Source organism: Struthio camelus, chromosome 19 (genome assembly GCF_040807025.1).
Source record: "Struthio camelus isolate bStrCam1 chromosome 19, bStrCam1.hap1, whole genome shotgun sequence".
In the NCBI taxonomy this organism is placed as follows: Eukaryota; Metazoa; Chordata; class Aves; order Struthioniformes; family Struthionidae; genus Struthio; species Struthio camelus.
In genome coordinates, this window is record NC_090960.1 from 1342783 (window position 1) to 1358823 (window position 16041).

At 52.2% G+C, this 16041-nt stretch overlaps 1 protein-coding gene across 2 annotated transcripts; it reads left to right on the plus strand.

Annotated features, from left to right (window-relative positions):
* Positions 1 to 1078: 1078 nt before the first annotated feature.
* On the plus strand, positions 1079 to 9346 carry CHMP6 (charged multivesicular body protein 6). Of its 2 annotated transcripts, XR_011135490.1 has the most exons (9): positions 1097 to 1221; positions 2251 to 2360; positions 3012 to 3099; positions 3712 to 3798; positions 3918 to 3983; positions 4255 to 4335; positions 4990 to 5044; positions 6545 to 6733; positions 7435 to 9346. XR_011135490.1 is itself a non-coding variant. In XM_068913602.1 (8 exons), the coding sequence occupies exons 1-8, from the start codon at positions 1159 to 1161 to the stop codon at positions 6595 to 6597; spliced, it is 603 nt and encodes a 200-aa protein (XP_068769703.1). In that variant the 5' UTR covers positions 1079 to 1158; the 3' UTR covers positions 6598 to 9346. The 2 variants fall into 2 exon arrangements, 1 of the variants encoding a protein (XP_068769703.1); XM_068913602.1 differs by having other exon boundaries at positions 1079 to 1221; positions 6545 to 9346.
* The last annotated feature ends 6695 nt before the right edge of the window (positions 9347 to 16041 follow it).

Sequence of the window (16041 nt, forward strand, 5' to 3'; positions counted from 1 at the left end):
TCCCCTATACACCCCCATCCCACCCCGTCCCCTATACACCCCCACCCCCTATACACCCCCATCCCTCCCCGTCCCCTATACACCCCCACCCCCTATACACCCCCATCCCTCCCCGTCCCCTATACACCCCCACCCCCTATACACCCCCATCCCTCCCCGTCCCCTATATACCCTCACCCCCTATACACCCCCATCCCTCCCCGTCCCCTATACACCCCCACCCCCTATACACCCCCATCCCTCCCCGTCCCCTATACACCCCCATCCCCTATACACCCCCATCCCTCCCCGTCCCCTATATACCCCCACCCCCTATACACCCCCATCCCTCCCCGTCCCCTATACACCCCCACCCCCTATACACCCCCATCCCTCCCCGTCCCCTATACACTCCCATCCCCTATACACCCCCATCCCTCCCCGTCCCCTATACACCCCCACCCCCTATACACCCCCATCCCTCCCCGTCCCCTATACACCCCCACCCCCTATACACCCCCATCCCTCCCCGTCCCCTATACACCCCCACCCCCTATACACCCCCATCCCTCCCCGTCCCCTATATACCCTCACCCCCTATACACCCCCATCCCTCCCCGTCCCCTATACACCCCCACCCCCTATACACCCCCATCCCTCCCCGTCCCCTATACACCCCCATCCCCTATACACCCCCATCCCTCCCCGTCCCCTATATACCCCCACCCCCTATACACCCCCATCCCTCCCCGTCCCCTATACACCCCCACCCCCTATACACCCCCATCCCTCCCCGTCCCCTATACACTCCCATCCCCTATACACCCCCATCCCTCCCCGTCCCCTATACACCCCCACCCCCTATACACCCCCATCCCTCCCCGTCCCCTATACACCCCCATCCCCTATACACCCCCATCCCTCCCCGTCCCCTATATACCCCCATCCCCTATACACCCCCATCCCTCCCTGTCCCCTATATACCCCCACCCCCTATACACCCTCTTCTCCCCCCGCCGCCCCCGAGCGCCCCCTGGCGGCGCCTGCCTTCGCCTTCGCGGTCGCGTTCGGCCGGGCCGGGCCCCGCGCGGCCGCCGTCGGCAGGGACGGCGGGAGGAGGAGCCGGGCAGGGAGCGGCGGCGGCGGCGGCGGCGGCGGCGGCGGCGGCCGGGCCGGGCCATGGGCAACCTGTTCGGGCGGAAGCGGCGGAGCCGCGTCACCGAGCAGGACAAGGCGGTGCTGGTGCGCTGGGCCGCCGCCGCCGCGGGCGGGGACCGCGGCTCGAGGGCCGCGGGGGCCGGGGGGGCGGGGGGGCGGGCGGGCGGGCCCGGAGCTGCCGAGGCCCCTGGAGGGCCTGGGGCGCCCGGGGAGGCCTGGGGCAGCCGGGGGCGCTGAGAGGGGCTCGGGGGGCCCGAGGGGGGCTCAGGGGTGCCGAGGGTGTCGGCAGGCCGAGGGGGCCTCGGGGGCCGGGGGATGCCTGGGGGGCTGGCGGGCCGGGGGGGCTTGGGGGAGGCCAAGAGGCTGGGGGGGGGCTCGGGGGTGTTGGGGGGGCCGGCGGGCTGGGGGGGTTTGGGGGAGGCCAAGGGGCTGGGGGGGCTCGGGGGTGTTGGGGGTGCCGGCGGGCTGGGGGGATTTGGGGGAGGCCAAGGGGCTGGGGGGGGCTCGGGGGCTTGGGGGAGGCCAAGAGGCTGGGGGGGGGCTCGGGGGTGTTGGGGGGGCCGGCGGGCTGGGGGGGGGCTCGGGGGTGTTGGGGGGGCCGGCGGGCTGGGGGATTTGGGGGAGGCCAAGGGGCTGGGGGGGGCTCGGGGGTGCCGGGGGAGGCCGGCGGGCTGGGGGGGTTTGGGGGAGGCCAAGGGGCTGGGGGGGGCTCGGGGGTGCCCGGGGTGCAAGTGGGCTGGGGGGGCTCGGGGGAGGCCGAGGGGCTGAGAGGGGGCTAAGGGGTGCTGGGGGAGCTGCTCGGGAGCGCAGGGTCCCGGCACAGGCTGGGGTGCTGCCCCCCCCCCCCCCCCAAGCTGGTCCCCACGTTACTGAGGATTAAAGCTGCAGTTCCTGGGGAGCCTGCCCCAACGCAGCCCCTGCGCCCCATCGTCACCCGGAGCGGGGTTGATGCCTGCGCCCTTTTAACGGCCGCTCCCTTGTACCTCGAGTGTTTGCGCTAGATGGGAAGCGGGAAGAGCAGAGGGGAGCGTGGCGGGCGCTGGGGGTGCTGAGCAGCAGCCCTCCTGTGAAGTCAGAGCTTGGCTTGTAACCGAAGTCTTTCTCCCTCCGTAGCAACTGAAGCAGCAGCGGGATAAACTGAAGCAGTATCAGAAGCGGATAAGCCTGCACCTGGAAAAAGAGAGAGCGTTAGCCAGGCAGTTGCTGAAAGAGGGCAAAAAAGAGTAAGTGAGGAGGTGTAGCCTCTCCATAGTGGATGGGTACAAAAGCCTGACAGGGAGAGGAGGTAGCATTTTTGTAGAATAAAAGATCCTTTATTCAAGCCTCTGGAAAGGGAGAACTACTGAACCATAGCTACTAACGAGCTATGAATATGTTTGCAGATTACTCATTAAAGAAGAAGTGTTTTTTTTTTTAAAGCTGTGAGTTCTATATGTAGCATCAAGAGAAGACTGCCTGTGTTCCCAAAGTTGATGTTTTAAAACAGGCCTTCAAAAAGTAGCCATTTCTTTTTAACCACAAAGTGTCAGTGGCACGTGTGGATGCCATGTCAATGGCCTGTTACTATGTCTTGTTTTGTATGTGTATCATAAGCCTTTCATAGCACAGGCTCTGTTTTGCATTGCTATTGCACGTCTAGCACAATGAAGTCCTAGACCACAATAAAAACACCTAAATTTTTTCGGTACCAGATGATGTATTTGCTCATGCTTATTCTTCACAGGAGCAATTCAGAGTTTTCATTTAAATTGCACGTTTTCCCTCCCCACTCCCTTTGGAAGAACAAAATACAAACAAATACAATTTCGGCGCAGTCTTCCTAGGCTCATTTGCTTTATTCTGTGTTGAGTTTTCCTCTTCCTCCTTTCCTTTAGAAAAGCTATGCTCTTGCTAAAGAAGAAGCGTTACCAAGAGCAACTTCTAGATAAAACAGAAAACCAAATCAGCAACTTGGAACGGATGGTAAGCAAGAATCAATTATTATAGCCTGTGAATGGCCTGTTATCTGCACTTGGTGTAAGTGTTCTTTTCAGGTTGTATGTGTCTTTTGATTCTGTAGTACTGTGTTTTAACAGTCATGTCCTAATGGAGATTTAGTTATTCTGCCAGAAGTGCAGATATCTCTGAAATCACAATTACGCTATGACTCTTCTGTAAAAAATCAAGTAGTGAACATGTTTTGGGTCAGTAGTGCAGGCTATGTTTTAAACCTGTGCTTTGTAAATCAGTAAAACTTTAGTCACTGTGTCAAAAGGTGAAGCAGAAACTTCCTCAAGCTTGTCTCTGCCTTGATTTCAGAAGTAAATGTGTTCCTTCTGGGGTGGCCATTGAAGCTATGACCTCAGCTTAGACTGTGGAAATCAGTTAAAGGCCTGTTGGATTTACTTCCGCAGCTGCCTGAGTTAAGGGGGTTTGTGCATGTTTCCCGTTGACCTGGTATGATTTGGGCCCCTGTTTCTTAGGAAAAGGGCTCTTGACTACCTGCTCCTTGCAGCGTCTCTTTGGAAATCTCTATCTGGCGAATGTTGGGAACATGACGGCCTGTGATGCTTCCTCTTCTTCTTCCTGTTTCAGGTCCAGGATATTGAATTCACCCAGATTGAAATGAAGGTCATTGAGGGTCTGAAAATTGGCAATGAATGTCTGAACAAAATGCACCAGGTGTGTACGACCAAATTAGCCGAGTACACTCTTGCCTTGGACTGGGCAGAGTCCTGAATATTTGTACTTATCTCCCTGTAAGCCTTACTTATGGATGGATGTTTGCCTCTTTTCTCCAGGTTATGTCAATAGAAGAAGTGGAAAGAATAATAGGAGAAACCCAAGATGCTGTGGAGTACCAGAGGGTACGTACTGTATGCATGAGTAGTTCTGAGCAGAGACAACCTGTCATACAGAATTTGTCCAGTGAGCCTTATGTTCCTTACCTTATTTAAGAGACAATCAAATTGGGATTTGAACCTCTGTTTCCTGCAGAAAATTAGATTTGTTAATTTTGAGTGTTCCTGCACCCCATGTTTACGCTGGTTTCCTTTGCTTGCGTGCCTTACTATAAGCTGTAGAGCTTGTGTTGCTAACCTGTTGTTGACTGGAATATTTTTTTTTTCTCTTTTACAGCAAATAGATGAGATACTGGCTGGCAGCCTGACTGAAGAAGATGAAGATGCCATTTTAGAAGAATTAAATGCCATTACTCAGGTAGGACTAACCTGATGTGCTTGTAATTCCTTTTAATCCATGTTTCCAAGAAGCTGCTTTTAATAGGGGAGACGTTGTCTTTTCCTCCGCTATTGGTAGTTTGTATCATTCTGCCAGAGATCCCATTTATACGTGTTTGTGCCCAATTCCTGTGTAATCAAAGGTCAAGCTAATTGCTCTGCACTCAGGGGTTGTTTTAAAAAAGGGGACGTTTTTAAGGATTGTACTTTATTTCTGCTGCAGTCAGCAGATCTCTGGTCTTGCTGGATAACTGTTGAACTTTACTAGATGAAGACTGTGAACATCCTGGATCATGCTCAGATAAACACAAGTTAGTGTGTGTTGTCGCTTCCACCCATCTCTGAAGAGCTTATGGCTCTCTCAAACACTGGCTTGGCTTCACTGTAGGAAACGTGCAGTCAGTGGAGATTGAGATGGAGCGGATCAGCAGCTAGCAATGCTTTGAGGGGTTTCACAGCTAATCTGGGGTCCTCTTCCTGCAACTCTGGGGGCAGATGTCAGTCTGTATGTGAAATGTCTTGTGTTGATATTCTGTTCCCAATAAGTCTTTGCACAGAACTGTGGCACAGGGCTCTGTAACCACAGCCTGGCACGTGGGGCGTGTGTTATGTGTCATCTTTAATGTTCTTACAGGAACAGATTGAGCTTCCAGAAGTTCCTTCTGAGCCACTCCCAGAAGAGATCCCAGGTACACTTTCTTCATATGCTCTGCAGCTTTGGCTTCTCATGCGTCTTCTCAGCTCTATGCAATAGTTTGAGACCCTCATTTACATAAGTATTGTTCTAGTAAACATGAAGGAATTAACCTTTTAGTTTAAAACAGTGTTGCTATGGGCGGTAAAAGCTTCCTTCACACAAATTCAGTTGAACCTTTACATTCAGGATTCCAGTCTCTAATCTCTTACTCTGCTCAGTTGGCATCTAGTTATTTGTCTGAGTTTCCCACCTTTTGTTGCATCTGGTGGTCTCGAATCATGCTTTGCACGTGTTGTGAGACCACCAGCTGCATTGGAATACCTAGTGTATGTTCCATTGCGAAGCTCCGTGGAGAACTCGTTCCTTCCTTGGCTGTCTGCTTGAAAGCAAAGAACTGGTACCCTGGACATCAGCACAATGTGTTGCTAATTAGGGAGGCTTTTTTTATTACCACAGATATCAGTGTTCATGTTGCACAAAACTGGATTTCGATGAGGCTGATGACAACTCATAGCTCTTTTGACTTTACTTCAGCTAACAATGGTAGTTTTGAACCAGTTGGATGAGAATCAGTGGAGTCCTGGAATTCCAGGACTGTGGGAGCATGTGCTCCACAGATCTGATGCGATGTGCTTGTTTGCTCCTGAGCAACCGAGAAGTTCAGCTGCTGGGTTTGTGCAGCTAGATGCTAAGGGAGCAGGCGAGAGTTCAGAATGCAGAGTGAATAAATGGATGCTGCTGGCCTATAGCTTGGTGAGGAAGGAGTCTTCACAGAATTTTACCAGTTGCTCTGTCCTCACTGAAGAACTGAAGATATTCCTACATTCAGATGAACAGTGAAGCAGGGCTGGACTCAGCAGGGTGCTAGACACTAAACTGGAAAAGGGTCTGTCTCCTGGGACAACAGACACTGAGCCATCAGTTGCAGAGCTGGATTTCTTTCATGCCCATGGAAGCCGGGAGCTATAAGAAGCCATTTTCTCTGTGTGAAATCTGTCCTGAAGAAATGTGGAATATTAGAAGTGAGGTTGTTTCTTTTTAGTATTTATTTAATAGTAAATATGGATCAGATGTCCTATCTGTACATTGACGACAGGATGGCCAAAAAAGTACAAGCTGCCCTTGCTGCATGTAGCCCCATTTAAATCCCTGTTAGTGCAACAAAGAGGTGAGTGGCAAAGCATGTCTACCCTCTGCCCTTTGAGAAATTGCTCGCTGTTCTAGATCTGCGTGCTGTGCTGTGCTGGTGACTTACTAAAGTTGTCGGGCACATTCTGAAATTGTTCTTTGAGTAGTGTGGAAAAGAGGGGTGTATTGGATATGTAGAATTGTTTGTAATGAGCATGTATTAGTTCAGTAACTTTCCAGGTGCTCCACAAGCATTTTTTGCTTTGTGGAGAAGTGCAATATGAGCCCTAGTTCTTTCACCGGAGATGACCCTGGAGATTTTTTTGCATTCTGTTTCTGTAACAAGTTTCTCTTTCCTCCACAGAAGCATCACCCGTCAAGAACAGGCCAAAACCAGAACTGGTGGCAGCATCTTAACTCCCACTTCTGGGGATTCCCCCACGTAACTTTCACCCAGGACAGTTTATCATCCCAGCGTGTGCTGGGAACGAGCAATGCCTTGGCAGCATCCCAGCTGTGCTGGGCGGATTGTGGAGCAGGATTCCCTGTGCAGGTTGGGGAACAGCTGATTATTGCTCTTGTATCAAGATTATTTTCTAGTGCTTTCTTTTTTTTTGTATCTTAAATTCTAAACTCACTCAGCTGTGCTGTCCCAGGATTAAACAACAGCTCTAAAACTTCCAAATCCTAATGCTCTCTTTAGGTTTGGTTTCAACTGTAAATCTGCCTCTGCTGTGACTGAATCCACAGGAAGTCCTCCCTTTAGAGTGCTTGTGTGCTTATAAATGGCTGTCATAGGCACCAGGCTTTATGAGAAAGAGCCACTGCGCTCATGAGCCCTCTAGACCTTTCTGTTGCCTTCAGTCCTCTCAGTCCCTTTGCTTTTCTGTTCTGATTCTGTCTCTTGTCCTCATCTAAATCAGTGACTGGCATGTATGAGGACCTCTGAGGCACTATAAGGGCATGGGCAGAATGCAGTCAGGCTGAAAGAAGGCAACAAGTCTTGAGCTTCTGCAGGCTGTAACATTTTGTGCTACAGGCTGAAAACAGTTCTTCTCTGTCAGGCTTGTGTAAGACCAGCTCACATGTGAGGCTCTTCCTTTTGGGCTAAGTTCAGAGCAATTGCTTGACTTTACAATGATGAAAGAAACAGTCCTCCAGTGTGAGGTGAAGAGCTGACCTCCCACTGGGTGCGAGTCAGAGGCAGGCGTTAAGGACGCCCATTCAGATCTTGCTCTCCCTGTCTGTCTACAGTAATCCATGGTGCTGAGTGTAACAGCAGAGCTGAAGTTACAGAAATCTGACAAACCTCTTAAATTACAACAAGGACTCTGCTGCCTATGTTATGAGCCGGAAGTCATCACTTGGTGGCTCTGCACCCTCATCAGAGTGAGAGTTCACCTTTGCAACGTTCAGATGGACTGAGATCGATTCTGCTTCCAGTTGCCAGCTCTTGTTGTCTGATATTTCCTCGTAGGGTAGGAGACTGGAAAGATCAGAACAGGGTGAATGAGACTCATTCTGTACCAGATATGAAGTATGAAACTTCTTAAATTAACACTCCAAAGACTGTTCAATAAGTAGTTGGGGTGGGGGGGGGGAACTTGACTGTGGAGGACAGTTCTGTACTTAGCATGGTTTAGAGGGACTTGGGTTGGCATAGCTGATGAATTATTTGGAAAACTGCCTGGCCAGCGAGGTGGCAGGCAGATTTAGCTGTTCTTGGAAGCAAGCTTATGTGCCAGCTTGCAGATGCTCTTCAGGACATTGCAGATCTTTATTTATTATATTCTTGAAGCCACAACCCTTGATTCCTTCTTCTGCAACAGAGCAGAAGAAAGACATGGGGGGGGGGGTCCTTTGAGACTTTTAGTGACTGCCTTTGGGGTTATGTGATCTGGTGCTAGACAATAATAAATATTCCCAGACTGTGCTGCTCTCCAGCCAGTGGTGATGGGCCAGCAGCAAACGTGTTTTTTTCTTTTTTAAATCATTCTTTTCCTTTTACCTATGTTTGTTAAGTTCCAAAGACTGGACTGGGCGTCCAGGCCCTGCTGTGAGGGGCAGGATGCAGAGTGTGAGTCCTCAAGGTGGCGTGCACTTTGGAATTGCCCTATTTTCACTTTCACTGCAGTAGCTCATAATTAATGTTTCTTCACAAAGCCACTGTCCCACATGCTTCAGACCCTTCTCTCTTAATTAGTGTGAAACTTCAGAAAACAAGCTCAACTTCTTCTGAAATTGGCGCAGTAGGCTTAAAATAATTTCTGCACCTATGTAATAAATGCACTAGTTACCCCAGTCAGTGTTTGGAACAGGCATGTTACAACAACCGTTCATTCAGCTTTCACAGCTGAAGCTAAAATAGGACAGATCTGTATCCTATTTCACGCCCTTGTGACTTTTTTTTTTCTTTAGGCAAGATTGTTCCCCTTCTCTTGAGTTACCACCTTGAATGTCATGCAATGCACGCTTTTTCCACCAGAGAGAGCCTTGTCTTCATCAGCACAGCGATGTCTTTAACATTTCTGTGGAACGTTTTTTCTTTCGGTCTCCTTTAGTCCCTTGCTAGCTTGGTGTCAACTTGTTTAATTTTGCCCTATTTAATTTGTAATTCATAGGAGTGAATGCTGGACTCTCCTAATAAGGTCTTGAAAGGACCTGTCCTAGGAGCACAGCTTTTGCTGCTAGCACTTTGAGTAAACCCTATTAAATAGGGTTGGCACACATCATCATGGATGAGGAGAGAGCATCACAGTCTATGCCCCAGTTTTTTTTCCATGAGCCTTCTGGCAACAAGGGAGACACGAGCCAACCATCCCAGGGGAAGTTGTGGTGGTGCTGTGTCAAGCACCTGTAGCTGCCAGTCAGGGAGCTGAATATCCCGGCACAGTCTGTGCTTTCTTGCTCAGTGCTTTCCTTGGGTGAAAGCTGTAGTCCAGAGAGGCAGTTGGGCTAGTGCTGAATGCAGCTCCTTGCATTCGTAGCTGCAGTCAAGAGGCCGTTTACTGAGCTCCTAACAGGAAGCTTTGAAACCGGTTGCCGGCAGCTTCCTTTTCTAATCCCTGTACCAAACAGATTGTACTGTGTCTCCTTAGGAGGAAAAGCCGGGGTGGCGTGTGACCTCTGTAGTGTGCTGTAACAATAAATATTTCTAATGGTTTCACCTATCTCTCTTTCAGCCTCATATTTTCACAATAAATGTTTTGGATGATCAAGAGTTGCCTTCCTCTCTGCACTTTTACTCCCTGCTCCTGGGAGGGAATTGGGCAGGGAGGATTCAGAACTGGTTCCTTGTGTAATAAAATCACAATCCTGTTTGTGTAGATGTCCTAGGAACACTCTTCCGTTGGCAAATTACAGCAACGGCGACATGGCGCTGTCTGGGAGCAAAATGCAGGTGAGGTGGAGGTGTATTGAGAAGAAAAACGATGTTTGCGTTGTATCGTTGCTGTGAAGGTAAAGCCAATCCTGTGTGCACCCTGTCTGTGCCTACCTGTTGCTTGTCACCAGTGGGTCAGAAACTGTGTGGGTGCAGTGGGCCTACAGCTACAGCGTGTGTAAAATCTCCTCCTAGCTCCCAGGAGAAACAGAGCCTTTCATGGGGACGGAAGTAGTGGGGTGGCTCCCAAGAAAAAGGGGTTTGTTTGGAAAGTCAGCAGCCCTGTCGCCTGTGTTTGTAATGACGTTGGATTGTTCTTTGCTGGAAGCATTCTGGAACCTTCAGGAAACGGAGAAATAAATGGTCTGTGCCCCGAAGCTGGACTCCAGTGAGCTTGTGGCTCAGGTCAGATCACAGTAGTGACGGTGTTGTCCTGCCGCTGCCTGGGCTGGGGTCTGATTTCCCCTCCCTCAGCTGTTTTTCAGCGTCCAGCCTTGTGGGATCCTCCAGTTGCCTGAAGCAGCCTCAGTAGGAGCCCTCGTGTTCGTAGCAGGTACCTGTTTCCAGCTGGCACGTGTCTGCTGTGCGCTGTTCTTAGGACCAGGCCCACCGTGCAGCACTGCGGTCGCTCTCGCTCCTCAGTCCTGGGGAGAATGAAACTGCAGCGTGCAGCCGTGAGTTTGGGATAACGGGCCCTCTCCTAGTGATGTGTCCCATGCGTGCTTCTCGCTCGAGCCACCAGCTGGTGTTTCCAAGATCCTTTGCTAGTTCCCCATTATCTTGGATTTGCACTTCTTGTGGTAACTGAGGCAATGGGATGTTTCTGGGTCACTCCTTCCTCGGCCAGCCAGTCCCTTTGCTGTAGCTCCGTCCCCTGTATCTTCCCCCTGCAGGATGAGATGCCTGGAGTCGCCGCTTCCCTGGGGCTGTGGCCGCGTGGTGTTTAATTACCGCTCCCTGGTACTTGCTCAGCTGTGCAGGTGGGGTGGGAGCAGGCAGCCCGCAGCGCAAGCTGAGCGTGGAGTGCTTCCAGCTGTGTTTTAGTTGGCCAGATGTTAGTTTAAGAAAGGAGTGTCCTTCCTCAAAGAAAGTCATTGAGGCAACATGGCTCGTTGCTAATTAAACTCTTTGAATACAAGAGCCTCATGCTGCTCCCTCTGCCCCCCGCCGCAGCGTCCCTGGAGCCTCCCCGGCTGCGCTCCCTCGCCTGCGCCCGCTGCGGGTCCCGCGGCACCGCGAGGCGTCCGGGCCACCAGAACAACATCGCTTTCAACGCACCCGTTACAGACACAGCACATGCAGAGGTGACAGTGAATTTCGATCCCTTAACGTTTACAGGAGTAGGTGATTTGTCACTTCTCTCAGAGCTGTTGCCCGAGTCTCTGTGCTGTTTCAAACACCCCGATCCGTGCGATCCGATCGCCATGGCATTTAACGTGACTTGTGTGGAAATGTAAGCTCTTCTGACCCTGTGCAGAAGTCAGTGGCTGGGGGAAGGGAGAAGCTCTGCTGGGAGACAATGCTGCCTTTTTCTGCTGTTTTCTCCAGAGAGAAAGCCTTTGTCCCGGGAGAGCTTTCGCTGCGGTCTGTCCTTTCCTGACTCCAAACCCACCCGCGCTCGGTGGAGCTCTGCCCCCGGCTCAGCCTCGCGGAGCAGGTGAATTCTGCCGTGGTACACACTGTCCTCCTGCAAACGTCCCCAGGAATAATGTATGAGGCTGTGGGGGAGCGGGAATTACTGTGAACGTTATGCAAGCGGCATTGCCTTTAAATAGAACGTTATTCAGTGTTGTCCACGAGGCAGCAGAGCGTCTGAACATCAGCTTCACTCGTTAGCTTGGGCCCCGTTTTCTTCGGCAGCCCCCCCCTTGGTGTTCTGGAGGTTGTCTGGAAGTCGCTGTGGGGCAAAGGCACCTTTGCCATCCCGTATGCCCTGACAACCTCTCCCCCCTCTTTGTGACATCCCCGCAGCCCTCTCATTCTGTATTTAACTGAATTGTGTAACTTGCAGTGACGCCATGTCGGAGCCGTCGTCGTTTCTATGCCAACACAGCTGGATTTCTGTGCTGACTGGAGAGGCAGGAGGGGTTGTAGCTCTGCTGGAGGCTGACGTGGCTGCAGACCCTACTTGTTCAAACGGTTCCCGAAATGCCTGTGGAAAATCTAGTGAGATAAAAGTCGTAGTGGCAGTCGATCTGCAGGCCCTTCTTCTGCAGCTGGGTCCGGCTGCTTTCCGGCCTCGGTGCCGCGGCCGGCCCGCGTGGCCCGCAGCTGCCGAGGGTTTGCAGCCGCGTGCTGCAGCAGCTCGGCGCTCCCACGGCAGCCGCGCGCTCTCCCCACCCTACCATTAACTCAGTATCCTCTATTCTCCACCCTCCTTGACAAATACTGAGTCGGGAACAGGCACTGTTTTGGAGAGGTTTGTAGGGGGTCTTCCATTCTCCTTTTCCTCGTCTTCATCACGTCTCACCCCGCAAAATCACTATTCACTCCAAGATCTCCGTGCCTGGCCCACGCTGGGGATGAGCGAAAGCGGCAGGGTGGTGCTTGTGCTGGTAGGTAGGACTGGTCATGTTTTGTTCTGCGCTCAAAGCCCAGCAGCCTCACCCCTCCCTGGGCTCTGGGCTCAGAAACGCACTCAGATCAGCCACTGCCTCCTTCCTTTTCCCCTGTTCGTGTATTTTAAGTGGCTGGGTGTCACGCTGAGTCACCAGCTGAGCGATGGAAGAGGCTTTGGCAGAGAACAAGCCTCAGTTTTGATAGTTCAACTGTGGGAAAAATCAGTGCAATTTCCTAATTACAGCAGTGATGGGAACAAAGCAGATTTGTTAGAGGGCTGCATGGCTGAGCTCAGGAATGTGACCTTTGCTGGCTCTTAGTACTCTACGGGAGCTTTCAGTGTATGGTGGTGCTTGGCAGTGGCTGAAGTGCTTTACTAGCAGCTGCTCTGATGTAGGAGAGTCAGACTTTCACCTTGTGAGTTTGCAGGGGAAGCCAGACCCGCTTCCAGATTGATTTGTAGTGTGGAAAGAGCGTTAGGAAATCATCGTGGTCCCCAGGTTACTCTCTTTTGCTATTTCCCCACACACGTGTGCTTGCTTACCTGTAAGTGGAATGTGTTTTTTCAGTCTTAGGTGAAACTGTGGACATATACTGTGTTTCTTTGTAAAGCTGTCGCTGCAAAGTAACTTACTGTCTTCAGCTGTCTGCTATCACCTGGCCAGGTTTTGCCTACAATATCTGCTTTTCAGAGCACGTGCTTCCAGTGAACAAAAGGGCTGCTACAGAAAGGCTGGTCCTGGGCTGTACCCAAGTCTGAAGTGAGTCATGGCCTGCACAGTGTACAATTAGGAAGGGGAGGAAACAAGTGGAGACCGGTCCCAGGGATGCGTCTCTGCTTTTGAATCAGGAAGAGGTAATGCTCCTATGTGAGCCTGTCAGTACAGTGAGGCTGGAGATACACAAGAGTGGCTAGAGGGTCTTAAGACTGGAATAGTAGCAGATCAAATTCAGTGGCACAATGTACAACGTGATGTACTCATAACCTGGAGATCCAGAGTTTCTGCTGCAGTCCAGGAGCTTGTTGGAGCTGAAAACGAATAAGGAATAGAAGGACCCGACTGAGCCTCCTGTTTGAAGTGTCCGAGAAAAAGAGAAATGTGATAAAGTGTACCTCAGGGGAGACGGCACGGTGTGAACACAGGTCAGCCGTCAGCTGGAGGTGGGCACATCCGGGCATCTGTACTCTGGACAAAGGAGCTCCAAGAGGAGCAGGCCTTGGGGAGGGTTGGCGAGCTGATCAGCTCACCAGACAAGACGATGCCTCTCAGAGATTTTGTTGTGCCTTGTAGAGTGAAACTTTAAACTTAGCTACTTTGGGAACCAGGAGCAACACAAAGCTCCATGCAGGCCATTTCCATACAGATATACCCTAAAAGAGCCTGTTCTTTTAGCCTAACAAAATGAAGGCCAAGGGTGTGTATAGTTGCTGTTAATAAACATCTCAGGAAGGTTAAATAGCAAGGATGGAAGGCACTAGCTAAGCTGAAAGTGCAAGAACAAACAAGTATCGTGTAGCTGTAGGTAAACGTACGTTCAGGATGAGATTTCTGAGCCTCAGAGCAGGGAGGCATCTTAGCGGGTTTCGTGTAGGAAGGCCTGGCCTGGCCTCCCAAGCCAGCGCTCACTCAGATGCTCACAGTTTCCCGTGTAGGACTATGCTCCTTGCACTGTAACAGAGAAGCTTGAAGAAAAGAAACAAATGACATTGAGCAGGGAGGGAGCAGATGGAGCAGGAATAAGCAGAGCCCCAGGAAGGGGGGGCCTAATTCAGTCCCTTCAGCCTCGTCTAGCTGAACCTCTCTGTGAGCAGCCCTTCCAGAAGTGGTTGTTCCTTCTCAGGAAGGAAGATACCGTGCAGTGAGGGAAGGTAGCGTTGGGCCCCAGATGAATCTATAATACACCGTAATTAGTGATCCTGTCCAGCGCATCAGTTGGAGACACTGCCCAATACGTTTCCCCTAGTTTAATAACGTGATGCAAAATCCCATCATGCCAATTATGCAAATCACATAAACTATTCCTATTATTCGGAAGTATCCCCAGAGCGCGCTTTAGCAACGTGTAGTTCAGCATTACTCACTCATAAAACTAGGAGCTGGGGTAAATCAGGAGCGAGGGGAACTTTGGCCTGTTCAGCAGCCTGGGAGTGACAAGGAGAAAACACCGATCCCTAGCGTTGCTTTAGGTCTCCTTTAGAGCAAACAGCAGCTGCTTTCCAGGCTGGGTGTCTTAGCAGAGGCTGGGTTTGCTGTTCACTTTTGGTTCACTCTGTCGAGCCTCCTCCAGTCTGCTTGGACGGCAGAACTGACAGAGGCCTGTCTTGTTCTCCAGCACGCTCGTATCAGCCCAGCTCTTGTCCCTTTGCCCGCCCTTCCCCACCTACGAGCCCATGAATTCCTCTCTCCAGCCCCCTCCATGCCTCCGCTCCCTCCGTCTTCTCAGCCCCGTTCCAGCATTGTCTCTATCCACAGAGCTTTGTTCTCCCACCTACTCCCTCCGCTTCCTCCCTCTCCTCGGTCTCCTCCGGAGGCTAGCGGGAGAGCAGAGGCTCCTCCGCGCGGGCTGCCCTCTGGCTTGAGCTGCTGCCTGGCACGTGCCGCTCCTCCAGGAGCAGGCAGGGTCTGCCCCGCGCCTGCGCGTCGCGGTCCGCCGAGCTGGCAGCGGAGAGGCTGGGAAGGGGGCCGGGGGCCTGCAGGTGCCACCGCGCAAACTGGTCCCCGTCCCCCCCAGGAGGAGGAGGAGGCATGCGGGGGGCTGCCTGGGCCGGGCTTCCAGCACGCTGCGGTTTGTACGAGCTTTATTTCAAACGCACATGCACGCTCCGGATTTGATTCATGCAGGCAGAAAGAGTGTCCCAACCACCTACAAACAAAACTCTGCCTTTTGCTTCCTACTCACTTGGAAGAAAGCAAGAGCGGGCGTAGAGCAGGCCCGCTGTGTCCGTGGACACGTACGTACCTATGCGCCAATCGAGCTGTCCTGTTAGCGCGTCCTCCGCCAGCCCGCCGCTGGCTTCCTGGGTCTGGCGCTGTTCTTTTTGCCGTTAGCAAACCGGGTGACGAGAATCAGTCCTGGCATCAGCTCGCGGTCCAGCGTGGTCCAGCCGCCGTGTGTCAGAAGAAAAGGCCGCTGATGCCAAAGCCTGGATGTCCATCCTGATCATCTGCTCCACGGAAGCAGGGCTGCACGCTCCCTGCAGCACGGGCTGTCCGCCCTCGCGCCGCGTCTGGCTTCGTGCTTCACGCCTGGCACTGCTCTCGCGCGAAGGCTAATGCACCTAAAGAGATGCCGCATAACATTAACAGCGAAACAGTTCCTGGTATACAAATACCTGGAAACTGGAACTTTCGGAGTAGAAAGGGCTTCCAGTGAGACTAGGGAAAAGCTGCTCTCTCTGCCTCTGCCTTTCAGGATAACCTGGGGCAAGCTCCTGCTCTCCTCTGCGCCTCAGTTTCCTCCTTTGTGAAACAACCTGACCTACTTGGGAGATGCTTTGAGTTCTGCAGAGTGCTAGACAGCAGCTAGAAATTGCTGTCAGTGCTGTTTTAGACTGCGCTGGATTTCAGTGCTGCAGCTTCCACCCAGTAAAGGGCCTGAATTGTTCGTCCTTTGCTAATCCTCGATACCTAGCTTTTACTTGATTTGCTGTTTGCGCTTTGGGGGATTGCACTGGCTGTGCGTTGCTGACACGCACGGGCAGAATCTCTAATTTTGTGACAACGTTTTTGTCCTGACCCTACAGAACAAAACGCATAAGCTCATGTGCGCTTCGAAGTAACACTCGTGAAAAAGCAAGGAAGAGGCCCCTCTGACCTCAGCGGAGCGGGATGGGGTTCAGCCGCCGGTGCTAGGACGGGCAGTGCGATGACGGGCAGGAGAGCGCCTGGGAGGCCAGGGCCAGTCCTGGGGCTTTAAGG